At 42.4% G+C, this 16,148-nt stretch overlaps 1 protein-coding gene across 3 annotated transcripts in view; it reads left to right on the forward strand.

The window, feature by feature from the left end:
* Window positions 1–2,992: 2,992 nt before the first annotated feature.
* LOC102292218 (zinc finger protein 665) overlaps window positions 2,993–16,148 on the forward strand; it is a 20,663-nt gene continuing 7,507 nt past the window's right edge. For 2 of the 3 annotated variants that reach the window (XM_014339411.2, XM_014339412.2), the window contains exons 1-3: window positions 2,994–3,305; window positions 4,683–4,788; window positions 7,040–7,636. In XM_014339411.2, the coding sequence (XP_014194897.1) occupies window positions 4,771–4,788; window positions 7,040–7,636 (615 nt within the window). In that variant the 5' untranslated portion in view covers window positions 2,994–3,305; window positions 4,683–4,770. Of the gene's footprint in view, window positions 3,306–4,682; window positions 4,789–7,039; window positions 7,637–8,098; window positions 9,397–16,148 lie in introns of those variants that run through there. The other variant, XM_005940390.3, reaches the window with a different exon arrangement.

The following is a 16,148-nucleotide window of genomic DNA, read 5'->3' on the forward strand; positions in this document are numbered from 1 at the left end:
TGGTCAGAGGGCCCGGTGGCGCCAGTGTCCGGCAGCCTCGCCTCTGTCAGTGCGCCCCAGGGTGGCTGTGGCTACAATGTAGCTGCCATCACCAGTGTGTGAATGGGTGGATGACTGGATATGCAAAGCGCTTTGGGGTCCTTAAGGACTAGTAAAGCGCTATATAAATACAGGCCATTTACCATTTTATTTATTAAGCACATAAACAGGCAGTCACAAAGCACTGTACACAATGGTTAAAATAAACAAATATATCAGGAGGTTCATGTTTAACATCTAGCTTCATACAAGCTTTCATCAGGGTGTCACTCATGGCTGGACCATCATAATAAAAGTTTTTAGTTCATTAAAATGCTTTTAAAGCTCCAGTTTTGCTCCTGTAAACTTAAGTTTGTTTTCTTTAACCTTGTAGTTCACTTTTATTGAATGATTGACGCTCTGTTGTCTGTTACTGTCTGTTTGTCCTGATCTTTCACTCAGTATTTTCAGTTTTGTTCTGGACTTGTTTGTTATTTCTATGAAAGTACAGATATGTATGTCCTGTTATTTTCCCGTGCCACTGCGATTCTTGTAATTCTTGTTTTCTGGTTTGTTTGTTTCTTTTGTCCTTCTCCTCCGATCTGTCTCTGTGTGATGTGATTAGTGTCCTCATGTTTGTGTCCCTGTATCTGTCTTGTGTCCAAATCTTTTTTAAGTGATGTTACATCAGTGTGCTCACAGACATTCACCTTTCTCCAGTGGTTCCCAAACGTTTTTTGCTCCTTTGTTTTACAAGAAAAATGTTCTGACTATCTTCAGGTTTTACAGGCTTACATACACGCAGTTACTGTCCCTCCATTTACAAAGGCAGAGGCATCACGGTGTAATTATTTTACGTGCTGTTTTTTTCCTGTGGAATAATATTCAACATTGCTGTCAATACATTTTTCAAAAAATGCCTCTCTGTGCAAAATGGGTTCAAAAACATAAACAGCTGTGGGATCCTGTTTGTCTGTGATTTAAACAGCCCAGCGCTGCTCCCGACACAGGGAAACTAATCCTGCAGGGAGACCTACCTCGGCACTTGTGCAGGTGAAGCCAAAGGGAAGATTTGCTTCACCATATTTTCTAGTCTTTGGCTCAGAATGAAGTTGGTTTGGAAACATATTCAGCGACGCTTCATCTCCTGCTTTGCGTTTCTGTGGGAGCCCCGTCAAAAACCTGTCAATTATGCTAGCAGTGTCCAAGAGTTCTTTCTTTTTTCTTTTCATGCCGCGCCCTCCCTGCAATGGCTCTGCGCCCCCCCTAGGGGGCAGGCCCCACACTTTGGGAACCTCTGCTGTGCAGTATGAACATTTGTCTTGTAAAACAAAGGGGGGCCTTGCAAAAAAACATTTGGGAACCACTGGTGTACAGAAACATCTGTGCCGAGTATAACCTGGAAGTCCCGAGGTCAAAATGGGAGATGCCCCCAAGGGTGGTGGAGAATGACCGAGCTAAGATCCTGTGGGACTTCCAGATACAGACGGACAAAATGGTGGTGGCTAACCAACCGGACATAGTGGTGGTAGACAAACAGAAGAAGACGGCCGTAGTGATCGATGTAGCGGTTCCCAATGACAGCAATATCAGGAAGAAGGAACACGAGAAGCTGGAGAAATACCAAGGGCTCAGAGAAGAGCTCGAGAGGATGTGGAGGGTGAAGGTAACGGTGGTCCCCGTGGTAATCGGAGCACTAGGTGCGGTGACTCCCAAGCTAGGCGAGTGGCTCCAGCAGATCCCGGGAATAACATCGGAGATCTCTGTCCAGAAGAGCGCAGTCCTGGGAACAGCTAAGATACTGCGCAGGACCCTCAAGCTCCCAGGCCTCTGGTAGAGGACCCGAGCTTGAAGGATTGAGCACCCACAGGGGCGAGTGGGAGATTTATTTTTAATATACGATCTTGATCTTTTAACCCTTACCTAACTTAACCTTTGTGTATGGACAAGAAATAATGCCCTGAAATGGGGTTTTATTAACATGAGACGTAAGTTTGACGTAAGGTGCTGCTAAGAGTTATAAAACACTAACAAAAGCCATCCCAGTCCCTTTGAAATCAATGATTAAAGAAGACATTGTGCACTCTAAAAATCCTCCTGGACTGAGACAGCTCTGCACAGCTGGTGTTGACTTTGGTGGCAGCAGGTTTAGAGAGATCAGATTTTTGATAACATTTCCATAACCTGGTTAAAGGAAATTATATTCTAAAAGAATTTGAGGCTATGGAAGTTAAACTGATACGAAGAAAGTGTATTTTACTTCCCCTTCCCAGTAAAGAAAAACAGGTTAATTTTAAAGTCATAAATGAGATTAACCCAACAGATTAACTGAAATTTAACCCACATGCAAACACCTGTGGATTCTCTGAAAATGACATTGAAAGTTTGGATCACTTGTTTTTCTATTGTGAATCAGTGCACTCCTTTTGGACTGACATGTGGAGCTGGCTACAGTCCAGGGGAATTCAGTTACCACATTTGACTGTAGTTAAATTTGGGATGGTTGCTGAGAACCCAAAGTTAGACTTGGTGATTGGGACTGTCTTGTTACTGGGAAATGTTTTATTCACAAATGCAGACATTTCAAGCTAAAGCATGTGTAAACAGATGGCTGGATGATTTTAAACTCTCGAGTAAGTCGCTGAAACACATAAATGACGAGAAAAACCCTAAACTTATATTTCTATTCAATAAGTTCTATTTATGTTAAAAGGAGGCCTCCTCTCTACCTGAGATGTGGATCATGATTTCCCTTTCTGTTCACACTGTTTGTGTCTATGTTCTCACATTCTGCATCTTTTTCTTTCTTTCTTTTGTTATTTCTCTTGTTGTAATGCTCAACCGTTTATATTTAGATGCATGGATAAATAATGGTGCCTTACATGTTTATATTGTTGTTGACAAATAAAGTTCATTTAAAAAAAAAAACAGGCTCGGCCTCTTTTTCGAGTCACGTGTCCAAACAGCATCGAATCAAAGCAGATTAGGAAGAAGGGGGCGGAGCAAAGTGTGTGTGCAGGAGAGGAGTCGAGCAGAGAGAGCTGCTTTTTCATGAAACGGGAGTAAAGTAGTGAACTTAGAGGAGAGAAACAAACTAAAGTATCGATCATAAACCACTACCAACGTCCTGATCGATATCTGCATCGATCTGCCCACCCTTGTCTCCTGGATCGTAGCTGAGATCAGCGTGAACCACGTGGGTCTCTGCTCCCTGATCTGTTTCCTGTGTTTGGAAAGAGTTGCAGCTTCATCGCGGAGTTTCTCTCGGTTTGTGGGCTCATCTAAAGGTAAGCACCGAGCTAACTTTACTGTGAGTTCAGTTCATGTTGAGTTTAGCTCCTGAATGAGGTCTTCTGCTGCTCTCCTCGGTGTCTGTTCACAGTTTATTGTGAACACGTTGAGAGAAGAGTGAGAGAGTGTTTGGAGAAAAACACCAACTAATCATTAGCTCAGCATGCTGGGAGAAGTTGGAGCAGGAAAGTCTTTTCATTGTCCCTGCAGCTGTTTTTCTGCCTGCACCAAACCTCTACAGCCTCGTTTCTATTTGAAGTGATAACAGGAAGTCAGAGCGATCTGCTGCAGTATTTTCATACATCTATGGAGAGAGAACCCAAGGAGGGTGGAGAGACTGTGATCACGTCATTGTTGGTAGAATCCACAGCAGGAGCTGTTCAGCTGTGAATGGTTGGTGCAGTGGGGTCTTTAGGTCTGTGGTTGGTTCACCGTCTGATTGTTTTCCAGACAGAAGCAGAGTCATTAGCTGAAAACAGGTTTTGGAGTTTAGCCTCACTAAAGCTGAACTTTGCAACTGTCTCTGTCCCCACTCTGAAACACTTCCTGCCATGAAGTTCTGATGAAGCACCAAACTGCAGTTACTCAGTCAGTGGAGGTTCAGTAGTGCAGTTTCTCACCACTGTTGTTAACTGGAGGCTGACACACTGACTGAAGACATTTAGTCTGAGTAGATTTGAACTTTCCTTCTTCATTGTTTCCATCTTGCTTTGACTGCAGCTGTAACAACACTGATTCCAGCAGGATTTGTAAAAAGCATTTTGACAGACACACAAAGCTGGACAGCTTTTGTTCTGAGTCCAAGATCTTAGAAAGAAAGTGACTGGACGTCTGTAAGCTTTTTTAAACGTTTCACCTCTCATCCAAAAGTGGCTTTTTCAGTTCTAAAATCAAATGGTGGAGAGTCCCAGGCATTTAAACCCTTGTGGGGGTTGTCAACTGAAAGGGTCGTCAACCCACTGTTGACCATTGATCTTATCACAAGAGCCAATGTGTGGAAAAATGTGTGTGTCAGCAGGTCCTGAGTGAAACCATTGTGAGACCCTGTTTCACTCTATCATGTAACTCGGTGCTGTCCCTGTTAAAGAGCCAAGAGCCTTTCTTTCCACTTCCTCCATGTAAAATAAATTGATGAGATTTTTTGCACTAATAAAGTTGTAGAGTGGTAAAGTATTTTGCCTCATCAGTTATATCGTTGCTGCAAATTTTCAAATATATATAGTGATAAAGATTTTTGGCCACGTTGCCCTGGTTGCTTCTGGGGTTTCACCTTGAAGCTTCATAGGTATTGTTGTCACTGAGTGTAGTAATGTTTATTTGCTCTGCTTCTTCTTGTCAGGGATAAAATGCATATCTATACTTTTGTGTCCCAGCTGAGTAACAGGAGGAGAAGAGTCTGGTGGAGCAGCAGAGGAACAGTTTCAGCCATTTGGACTCAGCTCAGCCACTACAGAGGAAACAATGACTTCAACGCAGGAGGTGAGAAAATATCTCAGTTACTGTTATTGAAACTGTGTGCACAGCTGGATGTTAACATCAGCTTTATCTTTTCCATCCTGGGCTCCTCCACACATACAGAAGCTGTATTCACAAACAAAAACAAAGATCATATTTTATCAGCACACGTTGAAAAGTTGGACTCAGAATTGATCACACAGTAAACATTTTTCTCCTGTGATCAATATTTCTTCAATAATGTAATTTTGATTACAACTCTCATTCTGTAACATGATTGTAATGTGAGACTATCACCAGAAGGTGGTGATAACACACCTACAATGTGTTTGGTGACGTCTATGGTAATAACAAGACCAGACTAAGCAACCTGGTTAAAGTGTCTGGTCAGATATCAGGGAGGTCTCGGGTCCAGCTTGTGGGCGTCTATAACAGGCAGGTGCTGAGGAAGGAAACCTCTGTCATGTTGTGTTCAGATCAGCCTCTAATGACTTTCAGCTGCTCTCATCAGGTCGTTGTTATAAAGAGACATAGATTGTCTTTTGTACCAAGTGCTATTATCATGGTTAATAACACTAAACCGTAAGTGTTGTTGCCATTGCACACTGTACTTTTTTTGGTGATTAAAATTTAGGTTGTTGTCTTGGGGCTTATTTTTGTGTTTGTTGTGTTTGTTTGTTTTTATATCTCTGCATGGACAAATCAATCTCCCACTGGGGACAATAAAGTTACCATTGTCTGTGATTCCACTCATGGAGGGAGTTTCAGTTTGTTCCACGACTGCATTTCACTCACCAGCGCTCTAGACTAACTGCACTGGTGCGCCTAACTTTGTTTCTTAGGTGCACCCAAATTACTTGTTCATTTAAAACAAAAATTGCTGTCCATACAGACAATATTGATTTGTAAATGATTAACTAACAATCTTTTCAACACAAAGTTCTTTATCTTTGATCTACAACAAAGATAAGTTACTGAAAAAGTAACTTATCTTAGTGCTTAAAGGCACTCTTTGGTTACAATGTAGACAGTGTTAAACTTAATCATCACGTCGGCCTCCTCTGACGACCGGTTTGCTGCTGCCTGCCGCTGAAAGGCAGTGGGGAGAGGGGGCAGTGCATTTATCGCAGCATATAATGTGTTTTCTGGATACACTGTGGGCAGCACGGTGGTTAGCACTGTTGCCGCACAGCAAGAAGGTCCTGAGTTTGATTCCACCATCAGGCCGGGGTCTTTCTGTGTGGAGTTTGCATGTTCTCCCCGTGTTTGTGTGGGTTCCCTCCGGCCTCCTCCTCCAGATACTCCGGCCTCCTGCCCACAGTTCAAAGACATGCAGTTTGTGGGGATAAGTTAACTGATAAATCCAAATTACCCATAGGTGTGAATGTGAGAGCGAACGGTTGTCTGTCCCTGTGTGTTGGCCCTGAGACAGACTGGCGACCTGTCCAGGGTGTACCCCGCCTCTCGCCCTCTGACAGCTGGGATAGGCTGCAGCACGCCTGGCGACCCTGGAAAGCAGAAGCGGATGGATGGATACACTGAGCTTTTTCAGCGTTCAGAGATTGATGGTTCCGTGTCAGAGCTGGCTATGAATTTCAGACGGATCAGGCCTTAACTTAACAGAAAAGTTAGCAATAGTTCTTTTCTTATTAAAGCTACATCCACTTCTGTCGTGCCTAGGCCACTCACTATGGCTGGGTATCATCACTGATTTCTATAATCCATTCGATTCCGATTCACAAGGTCCCGATTTGATACAATTTTGCCTCAGACAGTCAGAAATATTATAATTCTGATCATTTATCAGTACTGATACATGTGTGACATCATCAGAGGTGTGAGCATCACTGCAGATGTCTTTGTGTCAAAGTAACTGAGGATAAAATAGGGTTATCTGCTTTTTATGGCAGATGACCTTAAAAATATCCTGCAGTCGACCAAAAACTGAAGAAAACCACGAATCAACACATGAACATTACCTGATGCTGCTGCAGTGAAGCAGAGCAAAGTTACAGAGGTTTGATTACAGACACAGCTGAGCGTTTGTAATCTGTCATCATTTTAAAAAGTTTGCATTTGTTTGCTATTAAACAGCAGAAATGAGGCTTTTCTGTCAGAGGTCACTTTTGGAAAACAGGAATCGAACGCCTGGTGGCAGCGGTGCGGCCTAGGACTTTTATGTTTTTTGTTGCACCATTGAGAAATTAAGTCGAATCAGATTGCTCGCACTCTGTGACCCTGCTCACTGCGCCTGTTTGTATCTCTGTCACTGCAGGACCAACATGGAGAGAGAAGTCAGCGCTCTCAGGAGGACGACAAACCTCACAGAAGAAAGAAAGAGAAAACATACAGCTGTAACGAGTGTGGGAAGGATTTTACTCTATCTGGAAACTTAAAAAAACATCAACTCATCCACAGTGGAGTTAAAGCATTCAGCTGTGACTTGTGTGGAAAGTCTTTTACCCAGGCTTCAAACTTTAAAAAACACCAAATCATCCACAGTGGAGTTAAAGCGTACAGCTGTGACATTTGTGGAAAATCTTTTACACAGTCTTCAAGCTTAAAAACACACCAACTCCTCCACAGTGGAGTTAAAGCGTACAGCTGTGACATTTGTGGAAAAACTTTCAGCCAGTTAGGGTACCGAAATATTCACCTACGCATTCACACTGGACATAATGTTTACTGCTGTGATCAGTGTGGCAAACTGTTTACAACAGATGCACAGTTACAAAGCCACATGCTTTCCCACACTGAGGAGAGACCTTATAAATGTGACCTGTGTGATAAAGTTTTTAAACATCCAAATTACCTCAAATCACACCAACAGATCCACGCCAGAAAGAGACTCTACAAGTGCAGTTACTGTGAGGTATGTATTTTTCTTTTTACAGTTGCAGTTATTTTGAAGTATTATGTGAATGAAGTTTAATTTCAAAATTAAATGAGACATGAAAACTTCATGTACAGAATATTCGGTCAAATCTGACACAAATCTCCTGAAACTTTCCCGCTGTTGGAAAAAAGTAAAGTTTTAAAAGCTCCTCCCCTTTCTATGTTTGTAACATTCACACTCCAATGGATGCATCAGAGAGCGGCTTGGGGTTAGGGTCTTGTGGCATGAAGAGTGGAGCATCTAGGGGTTTAACAACCAATCTTCCCATTAAGTAGATTACCTACAAATGAAGACTTAATGTTGTTCAGTAAGCTGAGTGTTATAATGTAAACAGTAAAATGTGGACGTTGGCAGACATGCTCTTTATTTCAGGCAACGTTCAGGATAAAAATGTTGAAGGAATTCCCCGACTTACACTGTGTTTGTGTCTTTGTTTAGAAGCAGAGCAACACAGATGGATCCAGTTCTCAACCCTGTCGTCACTGTGGTGGTGGGAAAGCGTTTCGCTGTGACCTTTGTGGAAAAACTTTCAGTTACCGAAGGAGCCTAAAAGTGCATCAACGTAGACACACTGGAGACAAAATGAACTACTGCAAAGAATGTGGGAGTGGCTTTCCAACATCAAGTGCATTAAAAAAACATGAACTCTATCACAGTGGGGTTAAAGACCACCTCTGTGACCAGTGTGGGTCATCCTTCACCACTGCAGATCATCTTAAAGATCATAAAAGAGTCCACACAGGAGAGAAACCATACAAGTGCAGACACTGTGACAAAAGTTTCTCACGTTCATCTGGTTGTAACAGACATGAACGTACACACATTGAAGAGAACTTCAGCTGTGACCAGTGTGACAAGAGCTTCAAGAATTTCACTTCATACTCCAAACACAAGCGAGCCCACGCTGCAAATAAACTGTTTCACTGTTACCAATGTGCCAAATCATTCAATTCATTATCTGCTCTGCGCAAACATCAGCGTGATCATGCAGGACTGAAATCACTGGATCACAATGAATCTGACGAGACAGAAAGATCTTCTTCTGGTTTCAGGGTCAGACTTAAAAACCTTGAGATCAGGCTCCACAGAGTTCAGCTGGAGTCTCCTGTAAAGAGTGCAGCTGATGTCACACTTGGATCTGATGAGGTAGCTCTGATTTCTGGACCTGCAGTAAATAATCCTGGATGTTAAATTTAGAAATACTTTAGAAAAGTATTTTCCCCCTTCCTGATTTTATGTTTGCCACACTTAACTTGCTTTAGATCATTAAACAGACTTTTCAAACACAATGCTTTCATCTATTAAGAGAAAGAAAACAACATATGGCCCTTTCTCCATATTTTCTTCTTTTTTCCCTTCACTGTGTTTCATTCTGTTTCTGTTGTCTGTGTTGATTTGAAGGGCTTTCATTTTAGGATGGATGAGCTGCTTACGTACCTACAGATACAAGTAAACTCAACTGAACCTGAACGTGTCTGTTGCTTGCTGATGAATGTGACCACACTGACAAGTAGTTCCTACAGTTTGTATTTTTCTGTCATTTCTTAAAGATTGTCTTACCTGAATATAGAATCTCTCTGTCGTGGTTTGATCAGTAAACCTCATCCAGCTGGCTGCACTGAGAGAGAACCTGCTATACTGTGCATGTATTCAATTTTCCATTAGATGTTGATGAATTCTTCTTTATTTTGTTGTATCCCTTCATGAACGTATAAAGGAAATAAAGGTTGAGATAATGCATGATTTACTTCTGAACTATCTAGGGCTGCCTCGATTAGTCACGATAATGTCGACACGTCGTTTGAAGCTTTGTAAGATCCTGAAAGACGCACGGATAAGTAGTAGGATTTAAGAGTGTAATAACGGACTCAATCAGTGTGGTACAATTTCTTACTCTTAAAACCCCCAAATTATTGTCTAACATATACAGAACACTTTCTAAAATACAACAGTTTTTACTGCCCTATGCAAAGCCAAGAAAACAGTCCTCATGAACTGGAAAAATATAAATAATCTTAACTCTAACCAATACAGAAACCATCACATTAGTCTTGATACAGCCTCTGCCACCACTTTAGATCAATCCCTCTGGGTTACTTCCATCCGTCACCTAGTGGCGGTGGAGGGTCGTCCCGTCCCGAGGTCCCGCCTTCGCTACTGTGCTTGATATGGGGGTAGGGATGGGCTTAGGGGGTCTGGAGAGTCCCTAGAGATGTTTTCCCTGAAGCTTAACCTGGGGGTTGTGGTCATGACCTGGTTAGGGGCTCTGGTGGCTCTTCGATGGTGTTTTCCTTGTGGCTGCGTGCAGCAGGGGTGAGGAATGGTCTTGGCGCTATATAATAATAATAGTAACAATGATAATATATTTTATTTATAAAGTGCTTTTCAAGACACCCAAGGATACTGTACAATAGGATAAAACACATAATAGAGCAATGACACAACTAGGGCTGGGCCATATACTGTTCATGGTAATACCGGTGTAATGTTGGGCAACGATAAGAAAATCAAATATGGCGATAGAATTTGGGTAAAACGCACATGCGCATCGCCTTTGTTTACATACGCACATGGCGGCGATGCAGAATAAGAAGGGGGAAATTGGATCGTTGAATGGAACGGATGAATCAAATTCAAATTCAAATTTTATTTGAATCAGAACTGGTTTGTAAAAATGCTGCAACTTCAGTGGTGTGGAACTGGTTTAGCTTTCGTCTGTCAGATACACAACAAAGCACTATTTTTGGTAGCGCATGCTAGCGGGCCGTCGTTATTACCGTGTTGTTTGGAAAATACGGCGCACTTAAAATCAATCCTTTGATTTTTCTGAAAGTCGACAGAGCCCCTTATAATCCCGTGTGCCTTATGTATGAACTCTGGTTGTGTTTACTGACCTCGAAACGATTTTATGTGCACGGCGCTCGAAAATCTGTCAAATGTTTCAGTACGACTTTGCTAAGCTACGAAGCCGCACTGCTTGATGGATTGTCGGAGCATTACGGCTGGCGCCGGAGTGATACGTACTGCGCTTCAACATAATGTTACCGTATTGTGTGTGTATAACCTCGTTTTAAGTTTTGTGGATATTATACATGGTTATGCTGAGGATGTGTCGGCCAGTTTCCACTGGAAATGCCTTTTGGTTAAACTGTCAGCGAGGAATTTGCACCGTTACATTTTTATATAACTTTAATGCACATAAAAAACAGCTGCTTGTTTAAGTGAAAATACATTGATGGGTTTTATTTATTTTTTTGCACTAATAAAGTTGTGGAGTTGTAAAGTATTTTGTCTAGTGTCAATTATATCGTCAGTTATATCGTTATCGCAAATTTTCAAATGTATATCTTGATGAATATTATTGGTCATATCGCCCTGCTCTAGACACAATGAAGAACAATAAAACAAAAGCACAAATAAAATTAACAAACAGTGGGTTCACAATGAATATGCAGATTTGAACAGATGGGTTTTGAGTTGAGATTGAAACTGGGGGAGAGAACCAATGTTTCTTATATCTGGGGGTAAAGAGCTCCACAGCCTGGGAGCAGAGCAGCTAAAAGCTCTGCTTCCCATGGTGCTGAGGCCGAAGGAAGGCACACAAAGCTGGATAGTAGAAGAAGATCAACGTGAGCGGGCAGAAAAGGTAAATGGACCGATTCTCATATAGCGCTTTGCTACTCTCCCGGAGTACTCAAAGCACTGTATACAACATGCCTCATTCACCCATTCATTCAAGCACTTCTAAACTCAAGTGCAAACGAATAAACACTCACACTCCGATCAAGTTGGGGTTAGTATCTTGCCCAAGGATATTTGGCATGCAGACTGGGGAAGCCTAGGATCAAACCACCAACCTTCCAATCAGTAGCTGAGCTGCTCAAACACCTGAGCCACAGCCACCCCAAGGTAGCGCTTAACAGGTCAGAAACATAGGGAGGTGTGAGGTTATGAATGGAAGTGAAGGTGAGCAGAAGAAGTTTGTGTATTATCCAGAATTTCACAGGGAGCCAGTGAAGTTCCTGAAGAACAGGGGTGATGTGCTGGTAGGAGGGGATCCGGTGATAATGCGAGCAGCAGAGTTCTGAACCAGTTGAAGCTTATGGAGGGATTTTTGGAGGAGACCATGTAAGAGAGATTTGCAGTAGTCAATACGGGAGGTAACGAGACAATGAACAAGACGTAGCCTGGGTGGAAAGAGAAGGAAGCAATCTGTTAATGTTGCGTAGATGGAAGTAGGCAGAACAGGTGAGATTATTGATGTGACATTTATAGGAAAGTGAACTGTCTAGGATGACACCAAGGCTCTTAACCTGAGGAGAAGGGAAAACTGTGGAGTTATCGATGGTGAGTGAGAAATGGTTTGCCTTCAAAAGGTTGGATTTGGTGCCAATAAGGAGGATTTCAGTTTTATCCTTACTGAGCTTTAGAAAATTAGAGGTGAACCAGGATTTTAACTCGGATAGACATTCTGTAAGGGAAGAAGCTGGGAGGGAGGAATCAGGTCTGCAGGAGAGATATAACTGGGTGTCATCAGCAAAACAGTGAAAGTGAAGATCAAATTTGCAAAAATAGTACCAAGAGGGAGGATGTATATTATGAAGAGAAGAGGCTAGCGGTGTGTCAGAGATGCCGAGAGAGGAGAGTCTGCTTAGAAGGACAGAGTGAGAGATGGTGTCGAAGGCTGAGCTCAGATCCAAAAGGATGAGAACGGTGAGAAGACCAGAGTCAGCTCTGATTAGAAGATCATTAGTGACTCTAAGTAAAGCAGTTTCTGTGCTGTGACATGAACGAAAACCAGATTGAAATCTCTTGTAGATGTTATTGTTAACCAGGTGTGAATGAAGTATTTTAGAGATGAAGGGTGGATTAGAAATCGGACAGAGGTTGTTAAAGTTGTTAGGATCTAAAGAAGGTTTTGTCAGTATGGGAGTGACTGAAGCAATCTTGAATACGGAGGGAAAGATACCTGTGGTGAGTGAAGAGTGGACGATAGCAGAGATGAGCGGGAGTAAGGAAGAGAGGCAGGATTTCACAAGCCCTGTAGGCACAGGGTCAAGATGACACGTGGCAGGCTTTGATCTACATATGAACTCAGAAATATCAGATAAATCAGGGATATGAAAAGTGGAAAACAGCTCAAAATAGAGAAAAGGTTCTGGAGAGGGGGTAGACACAACATTTGAACTGGGTTGCTGGTGGATGTTATTGATTTTTGTAGTCCAGAACAGCATCAAGGAGCTACAGGTTTCAGAAGTGAAGCGTTGGGGGGGTTGAATTTGTTTGTTGAGAACTGAAAACAAAATCCTTGTGTTACCCTCATAAGAACTGATAATACCTGAGTAGAAACTTTGTTTGGCCTTGTTGATGGAGTCTTTATACTGAAGTACATGGTATTTGTAGATTTCTGCATCAACAGTTAAACCAGATTTCTTGTATCTACGCTGTAGCTGCCGAGCTTTGGCCTTCAATGCTTGGAGGTCAAAATTGGAATTGAATCCCCAACTGCCTCCCTCTTCCCGCTCCACCACACCCACCCACACATGCAGGGCCTTGGGGTGCAGGCGTGTCACCAGGGTGCTGGGGAGGCATCCCCCTATGTCCCTTCTGTGTATTCAGCCTCACCTCTGGTGCCGGTGCCTGCCTATCAATTTTCAATGCATGTAGACATTGAGGGTTCTCGGGAGGGGGACCTGCTGCTCTCTGGCAGGAAGCACCATGCCCTGCCGTGTTTTAAATGCACTTAAAGTTAATGTGTTAATGCTGACGGCACTATTAATAATTACATCTCCAAAAGTTGATTCTGTTCATCTGGACGTAGTGTTTTCAGTGGGAGAAATGTTTCATCATCATCCAGGTGACGTCTTCAGTCTCAGCTGACTGCAGGTTTCCCCAGTAAACAGTACATTTGCATAATGACTGAAACCAGCCCACTGAAGGAACAATGGGCTGGGAGGTCAGTTCCTTAATCATGATTATGCAAATCCTCATGACCATTGATCAACAACCACTGATCAAAGCCCAATGATCAATGGCCATGAGTACCATTCACAGAGAGTTGATCAATCAACTAAAAACGCTACGTCCAGATGAACAGAATCAACTTTTCGAGATCTTCATATGACGCTTCTCTTTCTCGCTGTCTGTCAGTCACGTGATCACAGTAACGAATCACAGCAGAGCAGCAAAGAGTGTGCGTGTGTGCAAGAGAGGAGTCGAGCAGAGAGCTGTTTTTTCATGAAACGGGAGTAAAGTAGTGAACTTAGAGGAGAGAAACAAACTAAAGTATCGATCATAAACCACTACCAACGTCCTGATCGATATCTGCATCGATCTGCCCACCCTTGTCTCCTGGATCGTAGCTGAGATCAGCGTGAACCACGTGGGTCTCTGCTCCCTGATCTGTTTCCTGTGTTTGGAAAGAGTTGCAGCTTCATCGCGGAGTTTCTCTCGGTTTGTGGGCTCATCTAAAGGTAAGCACCGAGCTAACTTTACTGTGAGTTCAGTTCATGTTGAGTTTAGCTCCTGAATGAGGTCTTCTGCTGCTCTCCTCGGTGTCTGTTCACAGTTTATTGTGAACACGTTGAGAGAAGAGTGAGAGAGTGTTTGGAGAAAAACACCAACTAACCATTAGCTCAGCATGCTGGGAGAAGTTGGAGCAGAAAAGTCTTTTCATTGTCCCTGCAGCTGTTTTTCTGCCTGCCCCAAACTGGGGGGGGGTTATAATCGATTTATCGATTAAAATTTATTCTGGCTTGGATAACGTGAAATCGATTCATTAAAATCCTGAATTTATGTTTTTAATATAAATTTATTTTGCCCGAAATGCCAGAATCTTTGGTGAAAGATCACAAAATTTCAATAACCACCAAACAGCTAAAACAATAAATGATAAATAAATAAATGAGAGCAGGAACACGGATTCTGCACAAAGACGTAAACACAAAGGGCGGATCAGGATCAGTGAGACGTCGCCTTTCTCACCTGACGGCACGGACACGGTCGGCGCTGATTCTGATGCGTCGGCGGGTCCGCGCTTTGTGTTCACGCTCTTTTTGCGCCGATTCTAAAGCTGTTAGTTTGATCTCTCACCAAACAATAAAAATAAAACTGACTGAACCAGCAGCAAAAGAAGCTCCAAACTACGCTTCACATAAACATCGTCATGAATTCACTCTGACTTTTACTGTTTTGCTTCCACCACAATAAAGTCACACTTCATGCACAGCTCTCTCTCTCTCTCTCTCTCTCTCTCTCTCTCTCTCTCTCCTGCATTATTCGCTCGCTTGTTACGCACAAGTCTACCGTTATTTACAGCCTGTCGGCCGCTGTTTTTCCCCCCGTTTACATACTTCTGAAAAGTAAACCTAATTCATGCCGTTCAATACTGAACAAATGTAAACTTTTTAAAATTATGCAAAATGCAAAACGCCGTGTCTCTAATAAAACCGCTGTAACCTCAGAGGTAACGTTCATATGTTGATTAAAGGTTTTCTTTCGTTTTTGACGTACTGCAGAATATTTTTATAAACTCCCAGAACAGGAAAACCTTCATGTTTTTCTCTGTTTTATCTTCAGCTACTTTGACACAAAGGCCTCTGCTGTGACGCTCACACCTTTGATAAAGTCTTGCGTGTGTCAGCTTCCTTTTTATAGATACAAAAATATGTAAATCTACTGATCTGAATTATAATATTTCTGACTGTCAAAATTTCCCAGATTCAAATCGAATCGAATTAAATCGAATTAAATCAAATCGATTCTAGAAATCAGTGACGATACCCAGCCTTGCACCAAACCTCTACAGCCTCATTTCTATTTAAGTGAAAACAGGAAGTCAGAGCGATCTGCTGCAGTATCAGGGTCACTATAACTTTATTGTCCAGCTGCTGTGGATGAACACATGAGAGGAAGTGAACTCCTACAAAATCTCATTTTAATGAGTGTGGCTGCTGTAAAGTGATGCACAGGAAGATGTTAACAAAAACTAATGAAACAGATGAAAGTAAACAGTGTTCGTATTTGAAAGCACAGAGAATAAAAATATATTGTGGTGGTTAATGGAGTCTGGTCCAGCTGTTTTACCAAACCATGATTTATTTATGTAACACTTTAAAAACAACACATGGCTTTGTGAGGGTTCTGTTTCTTGAAGAATCTATTTAAATCTCTCATGTATGGAGAGAGGACCCATGGAGGGTGGAGAAACTGTCATGTGGTGATCAGGTCCAGGCCCATATTTTATAATGACGGGGGTGGGGTGCTAAGCTGTGGAAAGTCTTGGGTGGGGGAGTAACAGGTCATTATTGGTAGAATCCGCAGCAGGAGCTGTTCAGCTGTGAATGGTTGGTGCAGTGGGGTCTTTAGGTCTGTGGTTGGTTCACCGTCTGATTGTTTTCCAGACAGAAGCAGAGTCATTAGCTGAAAACAGGTTTTGGAGTTTAGCCTCACTAAAGCTGAACTTTGCAACTGTCTCTGTCCCCACTCT

The sequence above is a fragment of the Haplochromis burtoni genome, unplaced genomic scaffold (genome assembly GCF_018398535.1).
Source record: "Haplochromis burtoni strain Fernald_Lab_line unplaced genomic scaffold, NCSU_Asbu1 Contig_291, whole genome shotgun sequence".
Classification (NCBI taxonomy): domain Eukaryota; kingdom Metazoa; phylum Chordata; class Actinopteri; order Cichliformes; family Cichlidae; genus Haplochromis; species Haplochromis burtoni.